Source organism: Pelodiscus sinensis, unplaced genomic scaffold (assembly GCF_049634645.1).
Source record: "Pelodiscus sinensis isolate JC-2024 unplaced genomic scaffold, ASM4963464v1 ctg41, whole genome shotgun sequence".
In the NCBI taxonomy this organism is placed as follows: domain Eukaryota; kingdom Metazoa; phylum Chordata; order Testudines; family Trionychidae; genus Pelodiscus; species Pelodiscus sinensis.
Window position 1 is genome coordinate 1,577,345 of NW_027465993.1, and position 13,132 is coordinate 1,590,476.

The 13,132-nt window shown below is 66.6% G+C and overlaps 1 protein-coding gene across 1 annotated transcript in view; it reads left to right on the top strand.

The window, feature by feature from the left end:
- The first annotated feature begins 9,400 nt into the window (after positions 1–9,400).
- The window catches only part of LOC102447551 (alanine--glyoxylate aminotransferase), a 29,077-nt gene continuing 25,345 nt past the window's right edge, over positions 9,401–13,132 (top strand). The window contains exon 1 of the mRNA XM_075917863.1: positions 9,401–9,580. Within this exon, the coding sequence (XP_075773978.1) occupies positions 9,416–9,580 (165 nt within the window). The 5' untranslated portion in view covers positions 9,401–9,415. The remainder of the gene's footprint in view (positions 9,581–13,132) is intronic.

Sequence of the window (13,132 nt, forward strand, 5' to 3'; positions counted from 1 at the left end):
CCCACCCCTCGGGGCCACTGGGCCCTTGGGACATGCCAGAGGGGAGGGGCCACGCTGAGGGAACTGGGCTATTTCGCTGCCGAAGAGCAGAGCCAGGGAGCTTGGGGGCAGCTGCAGCTCCCTGCAGGGGTTCCGGAGAGGCTGCTCTCAGCGGGGGTGCTGGTCCTGCCGGCTGAGTGGGGCTGGCCCAATGCCCCTAGGTCTCTCCCAGCTCTGGGGTTGTAGGGTTGCCTGGCGGTGCCCTGCCCCCTCCTTGCCACAGAGCTCAGTGTTGTGGGCAGGAGCTGCCGCGTCCCACGCGCTGACCAATGGGCTCCCACGGCTCTGCCCAAACACGCAAACCCTTGAGCAATGCAGGCCAGGCAGGCTGGCTCCACCTGGCGCCGATTGGGTAAGTTACCCTCCGGCCCCCGCGCTCGCCCGTCAGCGCCCACGTCAAGGGAGCGGGAAGCTGTTGCCTCACCAGGAAAACGTGTCAACAACAGGAGACGCAGCAGGGGTCGGAGAGGGGCTGGGTGCTGCTCGAGGGCGCGCAGCCCTCCACACTTGGCTCCAGGCTGCGAATGTTCCACGTGGGCCAGGAAGCGGCCGACGGAGCAGGTAGAGGGAGAACTAATGAGCTCGCCCCAGAGCCTCACTCTCACAGCACCAGCACGACTCCACTGGTGGCAAATTCTACCCCCCGCCCATCCTCTGGGCCTGCAGGGGCTGTCCCCAGAGCCACCTGCATGGGGGTGCTGAGGAGAACGACGGAAACGGCTCCTCCTCGCAGTTTTCTGCTCCAGGCTGGGCCTCTTCAGAGTCTCTGCAGAATGAGCAGTGAGCCAGTGTCATACCGCAGTGCTGGGGCTTCCCTTCCCATGAGCCACGCAATTCAGGGCGCATTTTCTGCGAGGAGACGTGTGCATTAGCCGTACAGCCCGAGCCACACTCCAGCTGGGCTACTTGCATTCGGCCTTTCCAGAGGTTACACAATCCTTCTTCTTTGCTGCCTGGGCAGGGTTGCTGCGCGCTGTTCAACAGGGCTGCGCTCCAGCCCAGAGGCAGCTGCATGTCAGTGGGTTCTGAGAGCCCTAGAGCCTTATTGAAATGGCTTGTAACAGGCAAAGTACTGAACCGCTACCCAGGCTTCGGTTTCTCTTGCTCACTCTTCCCAGTCCAGGGCCCCACAGAAGGACTCACAGAGAAGCTACAGCAATTAGTGAACAGTCAGTGAGGATTGAGGCCTGAGTGAGCAAACGTGGCAGCATCCAGGAAAAAATCAGAGACACAGCAAGGCAGGCCAGGGACTCCTCCAAGAGAGGCAGCAAAGCACACAGGGCAGCAATTGCCTTCGCGCTGGCTCAAGGCATTTCACTGCTGGAAGGGTGAGCTCTGAGAAGCACACGGTGCGGCCAGCTACTAACCCCCATTAGCCTTGCTGGGCTCCGCAAGCTAGTAACAGCTGCAGCAAAGCTCCAGCCGTGTCACTTCCAGGCAGTTATTGCACTCAGAGGCTCTCTGTGACCCCCAGCTTTTCCAGAGGCCAGGGGCCCAGCTGGGTTGGGGGAACCCCTCGGAAGTCCTGGCCTCCCTTTCCAGGAGCAGACTTTGCAGTGGCATGGGGAGCGTTGTGGGAACCTGGCCCACCCACCACTTCAGGTCCTAGCCCAGGGACCCTCGCAGCACCTGAGTGGCGTTTTCCTCTAGCCGCAGTACAGCAGCCTGTTCCCTGGGCCACCTCCCCAAATGTTCCCCTCGGACCTTCGCCCTGGGACCGGAGTGAATCTTGCCTGCTTCAGCCCCAACACTATCCTTCTCCAGGCCTCAGCTGTACACTTCCTCCCCTCAGTCCTTCACTCTGCGCCTCCCGCTCCCTTTTAGGGTTGCCAAGTGTCCAGTGTTCTACCGGGCAGTCCGGTTTCTGGGCCCTGTGTCCGGTAAAAAACCCAGAAAATACCGGACAGGTGCAATGTGCAACGTCCGATATTTCCTGAATTTCTGGCTGGGCGCCGGACGGACGCCTGGTGGGGGCGGGAGAGAGGCTGGGAGGTGGCGCGATTGGCGCTGGGAGCCCTGGCTGTGTCTTACGCCTCGGGGAGGAGAAGCCCTGTCCCTGCTCCTGAGCGCGTGGTGGAGCCGCTGCCAGACTCACTCGCGCTTCTCCGGACCGTGCGCGGGACTAACAGCGCCCCGGGATCTGCACGTGCCCGGGTCAGTCCTACCCCCCCTTCCCCCCCCACTTCCCCTGATCCTTCCCGACCAGCTCCGCTGCCCCCGAACCTCTCCTGGTCACCCCTGCTTCCTGCTGGCCAGTTCTTCTCCTCCCGATCTCCCCGGGCCAGCCATGCTGCCCCCGAACTCTCCCCCATCTCCCTGGCCAGCCATGCTGACCTCGAACTCTCCCCCATCTCCCTGGCCAGCCATGCTGCCCCCGAACTCTCCCCCATCTCCCTGGCCAGCCATGCTGCCCCCAAACTCTCCCCCATCTCCCCGGGCCAGCCATGCTGACCCCGAACTCTCCCCCATCTCCCTGGCCAGCCATGCTGCCCCCGAACTCTCCCCCATCTCCCCGGGCCAGCCATGCTGACCTCGAACTCTCCCCCATCTCCCTGGCCAGCCATGCTGCCCCCGAACTCTCCCCCATCTCCATGGCGAGCCGTGCTGCCCTCGAACTCTCCCCCATCACCCGGGCCAGCCATGCTGCCCTCGAACTCTCCCCCATCTCCCGGGCCAGCCATGCTGCCCTCGAACTCTCCCCCATCTCCCTGGCCAGCCGCGCTGCCCTCGAACTCCCCCATCTCCCGGGCCAGCCATGCTGCCCCCGAACTCTCCCCCATCTCCCTGGCCAGCCATGCTGCCCTCGAACTCCCCCATCTCCCGGGCCAGCCATGCTGCCCTCGAACTCTCCCCCATCTCCCGGGCCAGCCATGCTGCCCTCGAACTCTCCCCCATCTCCCTGGCCAGCCGCGCTGCCCTCGAACTCTCCCCCATCTCCCTGGCCAGCCGCGCTGCCCTCGAACTCTCCCCCATCTCCCTGGCCAGCCGCGCTGCCCTCGAACTCTCCCCCATCACCCGGGCCAGCCATGCTGCCCTCGAACTCTCCCCCATCTCCCTGGCCAGCCGCGCGGCCCTCGAACTCTCCCCCATCACCCGGGCCAGCCATGCTGCCCTCGAACTCTCCCCCATCTCCTCCGGCCAGCCGCGCTGCCCTCGAACTCCCCCATCTCCCTGGCCAGCCATGCTGCCCCCGAACTCTCCCCCATCTCCCGGGCCAGCCGCGCTGCCCTCGAACTCTCCCCCATCTCCCTGGCCAGCCATGCTGCCCTCGAACTCTCCCCCATCTCCCGGGCCAGCCGCGCTGCCCTCGAACTCTCCCCCATCTCCCTGGCCAGCCGCGCTGCCCTCGAACTCTCCCCCATCTCCCTGGCCAGCCGCGCTGCCCTCGAACTCTCCCCCATCACCCGGGCCAGCCATGCTGCCCCCGAACTCTCCCCCATCTCCCGGGCCAGCCGCGCTGCCCTCGAACTCTCCCCCATCTCCCTGGCCAGCCGCGCTGCCCTCGAACTCTCCCCCATCTCCCTGGCCAGCCGCGCTGCCCTCGAACTCTCCCCCATCACCCGGGCCAGCCATGCTGCCCCCGAACTCTCCCCCATCTCCCTGCCCAGCCGCGCTGCCCCCGAACTCTCCCCCATCTCCCTGCCCAGCCATGCTGCCCCCGAACTCTCCCCCATCTCCCGGGCCAGCCATGATGCCCCCGAACTCTCCCCCATCTCCCTGGCCAGCCATGCTGCCCTCGAACTCTCCCCCATCTCCCCGGGCCAGCCATGCTTCCCTCGAACTCTCCCCCATCTCCCCGGGCCAGCCATGCTGCCCCCGAACTCTCCCCCATCTCCCCGGGCCAGCCATGCTGCCCCCGAACTCTCCCCCATCTCCCCGGGCCAGCCATGCTGCCCCCGAACTCTCCCCCATCTCCCTGGACAGCCATGCTGCCCCCGAACTCTCCCCCATCTCCCGGGCCAGCCATGCTGCCCCCGAACTCTCCCCCATCTCCCTGGCCAGCCATGCTGCCCTCGAACTCTCCCCCATCTCCCCGGGCCAGCCATGCTGCCCCCGAACTCTCCCCCATCTCCCAGGCCAGCCGCGCTGCCCCCGAACTCTCCCCCATCTCCCCGGGCCAGCCATGCTGCCCCCGAACTCTCCCCCATCTCCCCGGGCCAGCCATGCTGCCCCCGAACTCTCCCCCATCTCCCCGGGCCAGCCATGCTGCCCCCGAACTCTCCCCCATCTCCCTGGCCAGCCATGCTGCCCTCGAACTCTCCCCCATCTCTCCGGGCCAGCCATGCTGCCCTCGAACTCTCCCCCATCTCCCTGGCCAGCCATGCTGCCCTCGAACTCTCCCCCATCTCCCCGGGCCAGCCATGCTGCCCCCGAACTCTCCCCCATCTCCCCGGGCCAGCCATGCTGCCCCCGAACTCTCCCCCATCTCCCCGGGCCAGCCATGCTGCCCTCGAACTCTCCCCCATCTCCCCGGGCCAGCCGCGCTGCCCCCGAACTCTCCCCCATCTCCCCGGGCCAGCCATGCTGCCCTCGAACTCTCCCCCATCTCCCCGGGCCAGCCATGCTGCCCTCGAACTCTCCCCCATCTCCCCGGGCCAGCCATGCTGCCCTCGAACTCTCCCCCATCTCCCCGGGCCAGCCATGCTGCCCCCGAACTCTCCCCCATCTCCCTGGCCAGCCATGCTGGCCCCGAACTCTCCCCCATCTCCCGGGCCAGCCATGCTGCCCCCGAACTCTCCCCCATCTCCCGGGCCAGCCATGCTGCCCCCGAACTCTCCCCCATCTCCCTGGCCAGCCATGCTGCCCTCGAACTCTCCCCCATCTCCCCGGGCCAGCCATGCTGCCCTCGAACTCTCCCCCATCTCCCGGGCCAGCCGCGCTGCCCCCGAACTCTCCCCCATCTCCCCGGGCCAGCCATGCTGCCCCCGAACTCTCCCCCATCTCCCGGGCCAGCCATGCTGCCCCCGAACTCTCCCCCATCTCCCTGGGCCAGCCATGCTGCCCCCGAACTCTCCCCCATCTCCCGGGCCAGCCATGCTGCCCTCGAACTCTCCCCCATCTCCCTGGCCAGCCATGCTGCCCTCGAACTCTCCCCCATCTCCCCGGGCCAGCCATGCTGCCCTCGAACTCTCCCCCATCTCCCAGGCCAGCCATGCTGCCCCCGAACTCTCCCCCAACTCCCTGGGCCAGCCATGCTGCCCCCGAACTCTCCCCCAACTCCCTGGCCAGCCATGCTGCCCCCGAACTCTCCCCCAACTCCCTGGCCAGCCATGCTGCCCCCGAACTCTCCCCCATCTCCCTGGCCAGCCATGCTGCCCTCGAACTCTCCCCCATCTCCCTGGCCAGCCATGCTGCCCTCGAACTCTCCCCCATCTCCCGGGCCAGCCATGCTGCCCCCGAACTCTCCCCCATCTCCCTGGCCAGCCATGCTGCCCTCGAACTCTCCCCCATCTCTCCGGGCCAGCCATGCTGCCCTCGAACTCTCCCCCATCTCCCTGGCCAGCCATGCTGCCCTCGAACTCTCCCCCATCTCCCTGGCCAGCCATGTTGACCCCCGAACTCTCCCCCATCTCCCTGGCCAGCCATGTTGACCCCCGAACTCTCCCCCATCTCCCTGGCCAGCCATGCTGCCCTCGAACTCTCCCCCATCTCCCGGGCCAGCCATGCTGCCCCCGAACTCTCCCCCATCTCCCGGGCCAGCCGCGCTGCCCTCGAACTCTCCCCCATCTCCCCGGGCCAGCCATGCTGCCCTCGAACTCTCCCCCATCTCCCCGGGCCAGCCATGCTGCCCCCGAACTCTCCCCCATCTCCCCGGGCCAGCCATGCTGGCCCCGAACTCTCCCCCATCTCCCTGGCCAGCCATGCTGCCCTCGAACTCTCCCCCATCTCCCCGGGCCAGCCATGCTGCCCTCGAACTCTCCCCCATCTCCCCGGGCCAGCCGCGCTGCCCCCGAACTCTCCCCCATCTCCCCGGGCCAGCCATGCTGCCCTCGAACTGTCCCCCATCTCCCAGGCCAGCCATGCTGCCCCCGAACTCTCCCCCATCTCCCTGGCCAGCCATGCTGCCCCCGAACTCTCCCCCATCTCCCGGGCCAGCCATGCTGCCCCCGAACTCTCCCCCATCTCCCTGGCCAGCCATGCTGCCCTCGAACTCTCCCCCATCTCCCCGGGCCAGCCATGCTGCCCCCGAACTCTCCCCCATCTCCCAGGCCAGCCGCGCTGCCCCCGAACTCTCCCCCATCTCCCTGGGCCAGCCATGCTGCCCCCGAACTCTCCCCCATCTCCCCGGGCCAGCCATGCTGCCCCCGAACTCTCCCCCATCTCCCCGGGCCAGCCATGCTGCCCCCGAACTCTCCCCCATCTCCCTGGCCAGCCATGCTGCCCTCGAACTCTCCCCCATCTCCCTGGCCAGCCATGCTGCCCTCGAACTCTCCCCCATCTCCCAGGCCAGCCGCGCTGCCCTAACCCCCTGCTCATCAGCCCCATCTCCTCCGGCCAGCAGTGCTGCCCTGACCCCCCGCCTGCCAGCCCCCCCATCTCCCACAGCCACCCTGCCCCTGCCCCCCCTCCCAGTCCCCCCTGCCCAAGTGTGTCCGTTATTTTTTCTAAACCTACCCAGTAACCTTACTCCCTTACCTGGGGGGAAACCTTTTAAAGCAGCCCCACAGCCCTTAATTGGCTGCAGGTGCCGGATTAGCCTGCTGCCTCAGGCAAGCTCGTAATTAGCCTCCGGAGCATGGCTGCCTTCATTACAGGGCCGCAGTCTCTGGCAGTTTATTCAGGAAACGGAAAACCATTCACCCAGCTCCTGGCATGCCTGCCCGCCACCAAACCATTGCAGCCAGCTGCCCTGGGTCGTCACACCTGCTAAGCCAGGGCCTGCCTCGCCACCCTGCACCCCATGGACTTCCCTGGCACCTTGGGCCTGGTCCTACAGCACTGGAGAGACGTTCGCCAGCCTTCCCAGGCATCGGAGCTGGGCCCGAGTGGGGCTGAGAGTGAGGCAGGGCAGGGAAGTGGGAGGGGGAGGAGAACATGAGAAGGAAGAGAGAGATTGTGAGAGTTCAGAGCGCCCACACGCCACCTGACTCCCCTTTGCCAAGCTGCGCTGCGGAGCCCAGGCCACAAGCACTGCAGCACCTGGGCCACGCTGCCCACGGCTAAGGGGCCGGAGGGATGTGTCGGGAAACTGTCACGTTACTGGATGTTAAGGGGAGCAGCCGGGCCATGGGGGGGGTGCCCCAAAAGTGGTACAAAGGGGCCATGTGAGGTGTCAAACAAAAGCTAAACTTCCCCTGAGTCTGTATCTGCTCTTCATGTGCTTGTACAACGTCTGTGTGGAGTTATGACCATGTAGGGAGGCTGGGAACGTCTGTCTGTGGCTGAGCTATGGGCCAGGAATGCTCAGCCAATGGCTATGCTAATGAGCGAGGCTCTGGGGACAATGGATCTCGAAATGCCGAAGACACACCTGGCTCTGGCCATGTGACCCTCTCCAGCTGGGAAGAGACCAGGGATGGATGTAAAATGCCATGTGGCAGACTCCATTTCTTGTCTTTGGTTTTGCTCCGAATCCCAGATGCAGCCTTGCAGGGAACAATGAGCCAGAAAGAACCATGGACCCATCCTGACATGGGATGTAACCAGAGACTTTTAAGCCAGCAGCTGTAACAATCTCTGCTAGAGCCTGCGTCGAGAACTGGAGAGTCGATGCATGTTGTGACGTAGTGGGGGTACCTGGCTGGTTTCTATGCTGCTGGCTCTGGGGTAACCCCCACTGGCTGTCGTGGGGACCACGACCCAGCAAAACAGGATGAGTCACTATGCAAACCAGTGGCCAGACACCCCCCATGGAGAGGAACAAAGGAAGGTGGAGGCTGCCCTGGCTGGGGGGCAGGGCGGGAAGAGAGTTAGTTAGTGGCTGGCTGTCGGGGAGCATGGAGGAGACAGCCTAGGGAAGGGGCTAGAGTTTAGGGGCCCGGTCTCCCCCCAACTCAAGGGGGCCTGAGGCATCCTAGCCCAGCTCTGTGACCAGATTCCATCTGTGCTGTGCTGTATCCTGGAGAGGCAATAAACTTCCTCTACTCCACCGGCTGGTGCAGTCTGTTTGTGCCATTTCGGGGTGCAGGAGACGGGGGACCTCAACGCGCCGTCACACATGTCATGTAGGATACTTTAACAACCTCACTCTCAGGCTTTTCTTTCTTTAGTAACAAACCTTTAGATTTCAGATTGTAAAGGGTTGGCCCAGTGTGATTTGAGGGCAAGATCCAGAGGGTAAATTGACCTGGGAGCTGTGGCTGGTTCTTTGGGACTGGAGAACCCGTTTGGGGTAGGTGGGGTTGGGTTCTATAACCCCGCACCTGTGTGCAGGCCTGGGGCTGTTTGGGGCACGGAGAGAGCTGGGGTGTCGGGGTTTTGCTCGTGAGGCTTCAGGCTGGCCAGATTGGCAGCTGAGGTGCTCGGTGGGACTGGTTTGTGGCCTGTTCGGAAGGTCTCCAGTCGGGGGGTGTGGGGAGCCCCAAGTTTGAGCAATTTGCCCTGAGCGGACGCCCTCAGCTGCGCCCAGACCTGGCCCGGCCCGTCACAGAAACATCCTGGACTTCCACTCCCCAGGGTCTGAGCAACCTGGAGCAATGACCTCGTGAGTAGGACTCGGGACTCGGGAGAGCTGGGCCTGCTCCGGCTCTGCCGCTGCCCTGCCAGCTGGCCTAAGGCGAGACCCCCCCACCTCTCTGTGCCTGTTTTGCCTCCCATCCTCCTTGCATCTCGGCCACTGAGGCTGGCAGCTCTTCGGGCGAGGTCCCGGAGTGCTCAGGGACTGCGGCTGCACCTCTCACGGCTACCAGAGCTCGGGCACCGTGATGAGAGCAAACCCCCCGGACGGCGAGTGAGGCCCCTCCCCACGCGCCCACATCGGGCGGAGCGGGGCAGCGGCCTGTTATCTCGCTGAGCTGTGGGGAAAGCCGCTCCGACCGGGCAGGTTAGACAAACACCCCCCCGGAGCAGCACCCTGCCCCCGCCCAGCCCCCGGTGCAGAGTTCACGGGCAGAGGGAACAGAGGAGGAGCCAGGGAGCTGCGGGGCCGTCGGGGGGCGGCTGCGTGGCGCTGGACCCGGGCGTTTATTACCAGGGCTGCACAGGGCAGTGTGGCAGGGCGAGGGCTGGGAGTGGCCGCGGCTAGCAGGGCAGACTCCGAGAGGAGCAGGCTGTGGGGCCCGTGGCAGCAGGCCCAGCGGCAGGGTGAAGGTCCACTCTGTGATCTCTGCCCCAGAAGATGCACCGGGTGGCGATGGGCAGGGCCTCCCGAGGGCTCCAGGCAGCGGCGCGGGCTCCTCTCTGGCTGCCTGCGCCCCCAGCGCCCCGCTACCGCGCCATGGCTTCCCAGCAGCTGCTGGTGGCCCCTCCCGAGGCGCTGCGCCAGCCGCTGGCCATCCCGGACAGGCTGCTCCTGGGGCCTGGGCCCTCCACCGTCCCGCCCCGGATCCTGGCTGCAGGAGGTCGCCAGCTCATTGGACACCTCCACAAGGAAATGTTCCAGGTGAGGGCTGCAACTGAACACGGCCGCTCACTCCGACCTTTCCTGCGCCCCCCGGGCACGCTCTGATCCGACCTTTCCTACGGTCCCCCGGGTACCCTCCGATCCGACCTTTCCTGCGCCCCCCCCCCGTGCACGCTCTGATCCGACCTTTCCTGCGCCCCCCCCGGGCACGCTCTGATCCGACCTTTCCTACGCCCCCCCCCCCAGTGCACCCTCCGATCCGACCTTTCCTGCGCCCCCCCCGGGCACGCTCTGATCCGACCTTTCTGCGCCCCCCCAGTGCACCCTCCCATCCGACCTTTCCTACGTCCCCCCCGTGCACCCTCCGATCCGACCTTTCCTGCGCCCCCCCAGTGCACCCTCCGATCCGACCTTTCCTACGTCCCCCCCGTGCACCCTCCGATCCGACCTTTCCTACGTCCCCCCGTGCACCCTCCGATCCGACCTTTCCTACGTCCCCCCCGTGCACCCTCCGATCCGACCTTTCCTACGTCCCCCCCGTGCACCCTCCGATCCGACCTTTCCTACGTCCCCCCCCGTGCACCCTCCGATCCGACCTTTCCTGCGCCCCCCCCAGTGCACCCTCCGATCCGACCTTTCCTGCGTCCCCCCGGGCACGCTCTGATCCGACCTTTCCTGCGTCCCCCCGGGCACGCTCTGATCCGACCTTTCCTGCCCCCCTCCGTGCACCCTCCCATCCGACCTTTCCTACGTCCCCCCCGTGCACCCTCCGATCCGACCTTCCCTACGTCCCCCCCGTGCACCCTCCGATCCGACCTTTCCTACGGTCCCCCAGTGCACCCTCCGATCCGACCTTTCCTGCCCCCCTCCGTGCACCCTCCCATCCGACCTTTCCTACGTCCCCCCCATGCACCCTCCGATCCGACCTTTCCTACGTCCCCCCCGTGCACCCTCCCATCCGACCTTTCCTACGTCCCCCCCCATGCACCCTCCGATCCGACCTTTCCTACGCCCCCCCGTGCACCCTCCGATCCGACCTTTCCTACGCCCCCCCCCGTGCACCCTCCGATCCGACCTTTCCTGCGCCCCCCCGGGCACCTTCCGATCCGACCTTCCCTGCGCCCCCCCGGGCACCCTCCAATTCGACCTTTCCTACGCCCCCCCAGTGCACCCTCCGATCCGACCTTTCCTACGCCCCTCCCGTGCACCCTCCGATACGACCTTTCCTGCGCCCCCCCGTGCACCCTGCCATCCGACCTTTCCTACGCCCCTCCCGTGCACCCTCCGATACGACCTTTCCTACGCCCCTCCCGTGCACCCTCCGATACGACCTTTCCTGCGCCCCCCCGTGCACCCTCCGATCCGACCTTTCCTACGGTCCCCCCGTGCACCCTCCGATCCGACCTTTCCTACGGTCCCCCAGTGCACCCTCCGATCCGACCTTTCCTGCCCCCCTCCGTGCACCCTCCCATCCGACCTTTCCTACGTCCCCCCCGTGCACCCTCCGATCCGACCTTCCCTACGTCCCCCCCGTGCACCCTCCGATCCGACCTTTCCTACGGTCCCCCAGTGCACCCTCCGATCCGACCTTTCCTGCGCCCCCCCCCAGTGCACCCTCCGATCCGACCTTTCCTACGTCCCCCCCGTGCACCCTCCCATCGACCTTTCCTACGCCCCCCCGTGCACCCTCCGATCCGACCTTTCCTACGCCCCCCCGTGCACCCTCCGATCCGACCTTTCCTACGGCCCCCCCAGTGCACCCTCCCATCCGACCTTTCCTACGTCCCCCCCATGCACCCTCCGATCCGACCTTTCCTGCGCCCCCCCAGTGCACCCTCCGATCCGACCTTTCCTACGTCCCCCCCGTGCACCCTCCGATCCGACCTTTCCTACGTCCCCCCCCGTGCACCCTCCGATCCGACCTTTCCTACGGCCCCCCCGTGCACCCTCCGATCCGACCTTTCCTACGGTCCCCCGTGCACCCTCCGATCCGACCTTTCCTACGTCCCCCCCGTGCACCCTCCGATCCGACCTTTCCTGCGCCCCCCCCAGTGCACCCTCCGATCCGACCTTTCCTGCGCCCCCCCCAGTGCACCCTCCGATCCGACCTTTCCTGCGTCCCCCCGGGCACGCTCCGATCCGACCTTTCCTGCCCCCCTCCGTGCACCCTCCCATCCGACCTTTCCTACGTCCCCCCCGTGCACCCTCCGATCCGACCTTCCCTACGTCCCCCCCGTGCACCCTCCGATCCGACCTTTCCTACGGTCCCCCAGTGCACCCTCCGATCCGACCTTTCCTGCGCCCCCCCCCAGTGCACCCTCCGATCCGACCTTTCCTACGTCCCCCCCGTGCACCCTCCCATCCGACCTTTCCTACGCCCCCCCGTGCACCCTCCCATCCGACCTTTCCTACGTCCCCCCCCGTGCACCCTCCGATCCGACCTTTCCTACGCCCCTCCCGTGCACCCTCCCATCCGACCTTTCCTACGTCCCCCCCCGTGCACCCTCCGATCCGACCTTTCCTACGTCCCCCCCCGTGCACCCTCCCATCCGACCTTTCCTACGTCCCCCCCGTGCACCCTCCGATCCGACCTTTCCTACGTCCCCCCCGTGCACCCTCCCATCCGACCTTTCCTACGTCCCCCCCCGTGCACCCTCCGATCCGACCTTTCCTGCGCCCCCCCGGGCACCCTCCGATCCGACCTTTCCTGCGCCCCCCCGCGCACCCTCCAATTCGACCTTTCCTACGCCCCCCCAGTGCACCCTCCGATCCGACCTTTCCTACGCCCCTCCCGTGCACCCTCCGATACGACCTTTCCTGCGCCCCCCCCGTGCACCCTCCCATCCGACCTTTCCTACGCCCCCCAGTGCACCCTCCGATCCGACCTTTCCTACGCCCCTCCCGTGCACCCTCCGATACGACCTTTCCTGCGCCCCCCCGTGCACCCTCCGATCCGACCTTTCCTACGGTCCCCCCGTGCACCCTCCGATCCGACCTTTCCTGCGCCCCCCGTGCACCCTCCGATCCGACCTTTCCTACGGTCCCCCCGTGCACCCTCCGATCCGACCTTTCCTACGGTCCCCCCGTGCACCCTCCCATCCGACCTTTCCTACGCCCCCCCAGTGCACCCTCCGATCCGACCTTTCCTGCGCCCCCCCCGTGCACCCTCCGATCCGACCTTTCCTACGCCCCCCCAGTGCACCCTCCGATCCGACCTTTCCTGCGCCCCCCCCCGGGCACGCTCTGATCCGACCTTTCCTACGGTCCCCCGTGCACCCTCCGATCCGACCTTTCCTGCGCCCCCCCCCGGGCACGCTCTGATCCGACCTTTCCTGCGCCCCCCCCGTGCACCCTCCCATCCGACCTTTCCTGCGCCCCCCCCATGCACCCTCCCATCCGACCTTTCCTACGTCCCCCCCGTGCACCCTCCGATCCGACCTTTCCTACGCCCCCCCAGTGCACCCTCCGATCCGACCTTTCCTGCGCCCCCCCCGTGCACCCTCCCATCCGACCTTTCCTGCGCCCCCCCGTGCACCCTCCCATCCGACCTTTCCTACGTCCCCCCCGTGCACCCTCCGATCCGACCTTTCC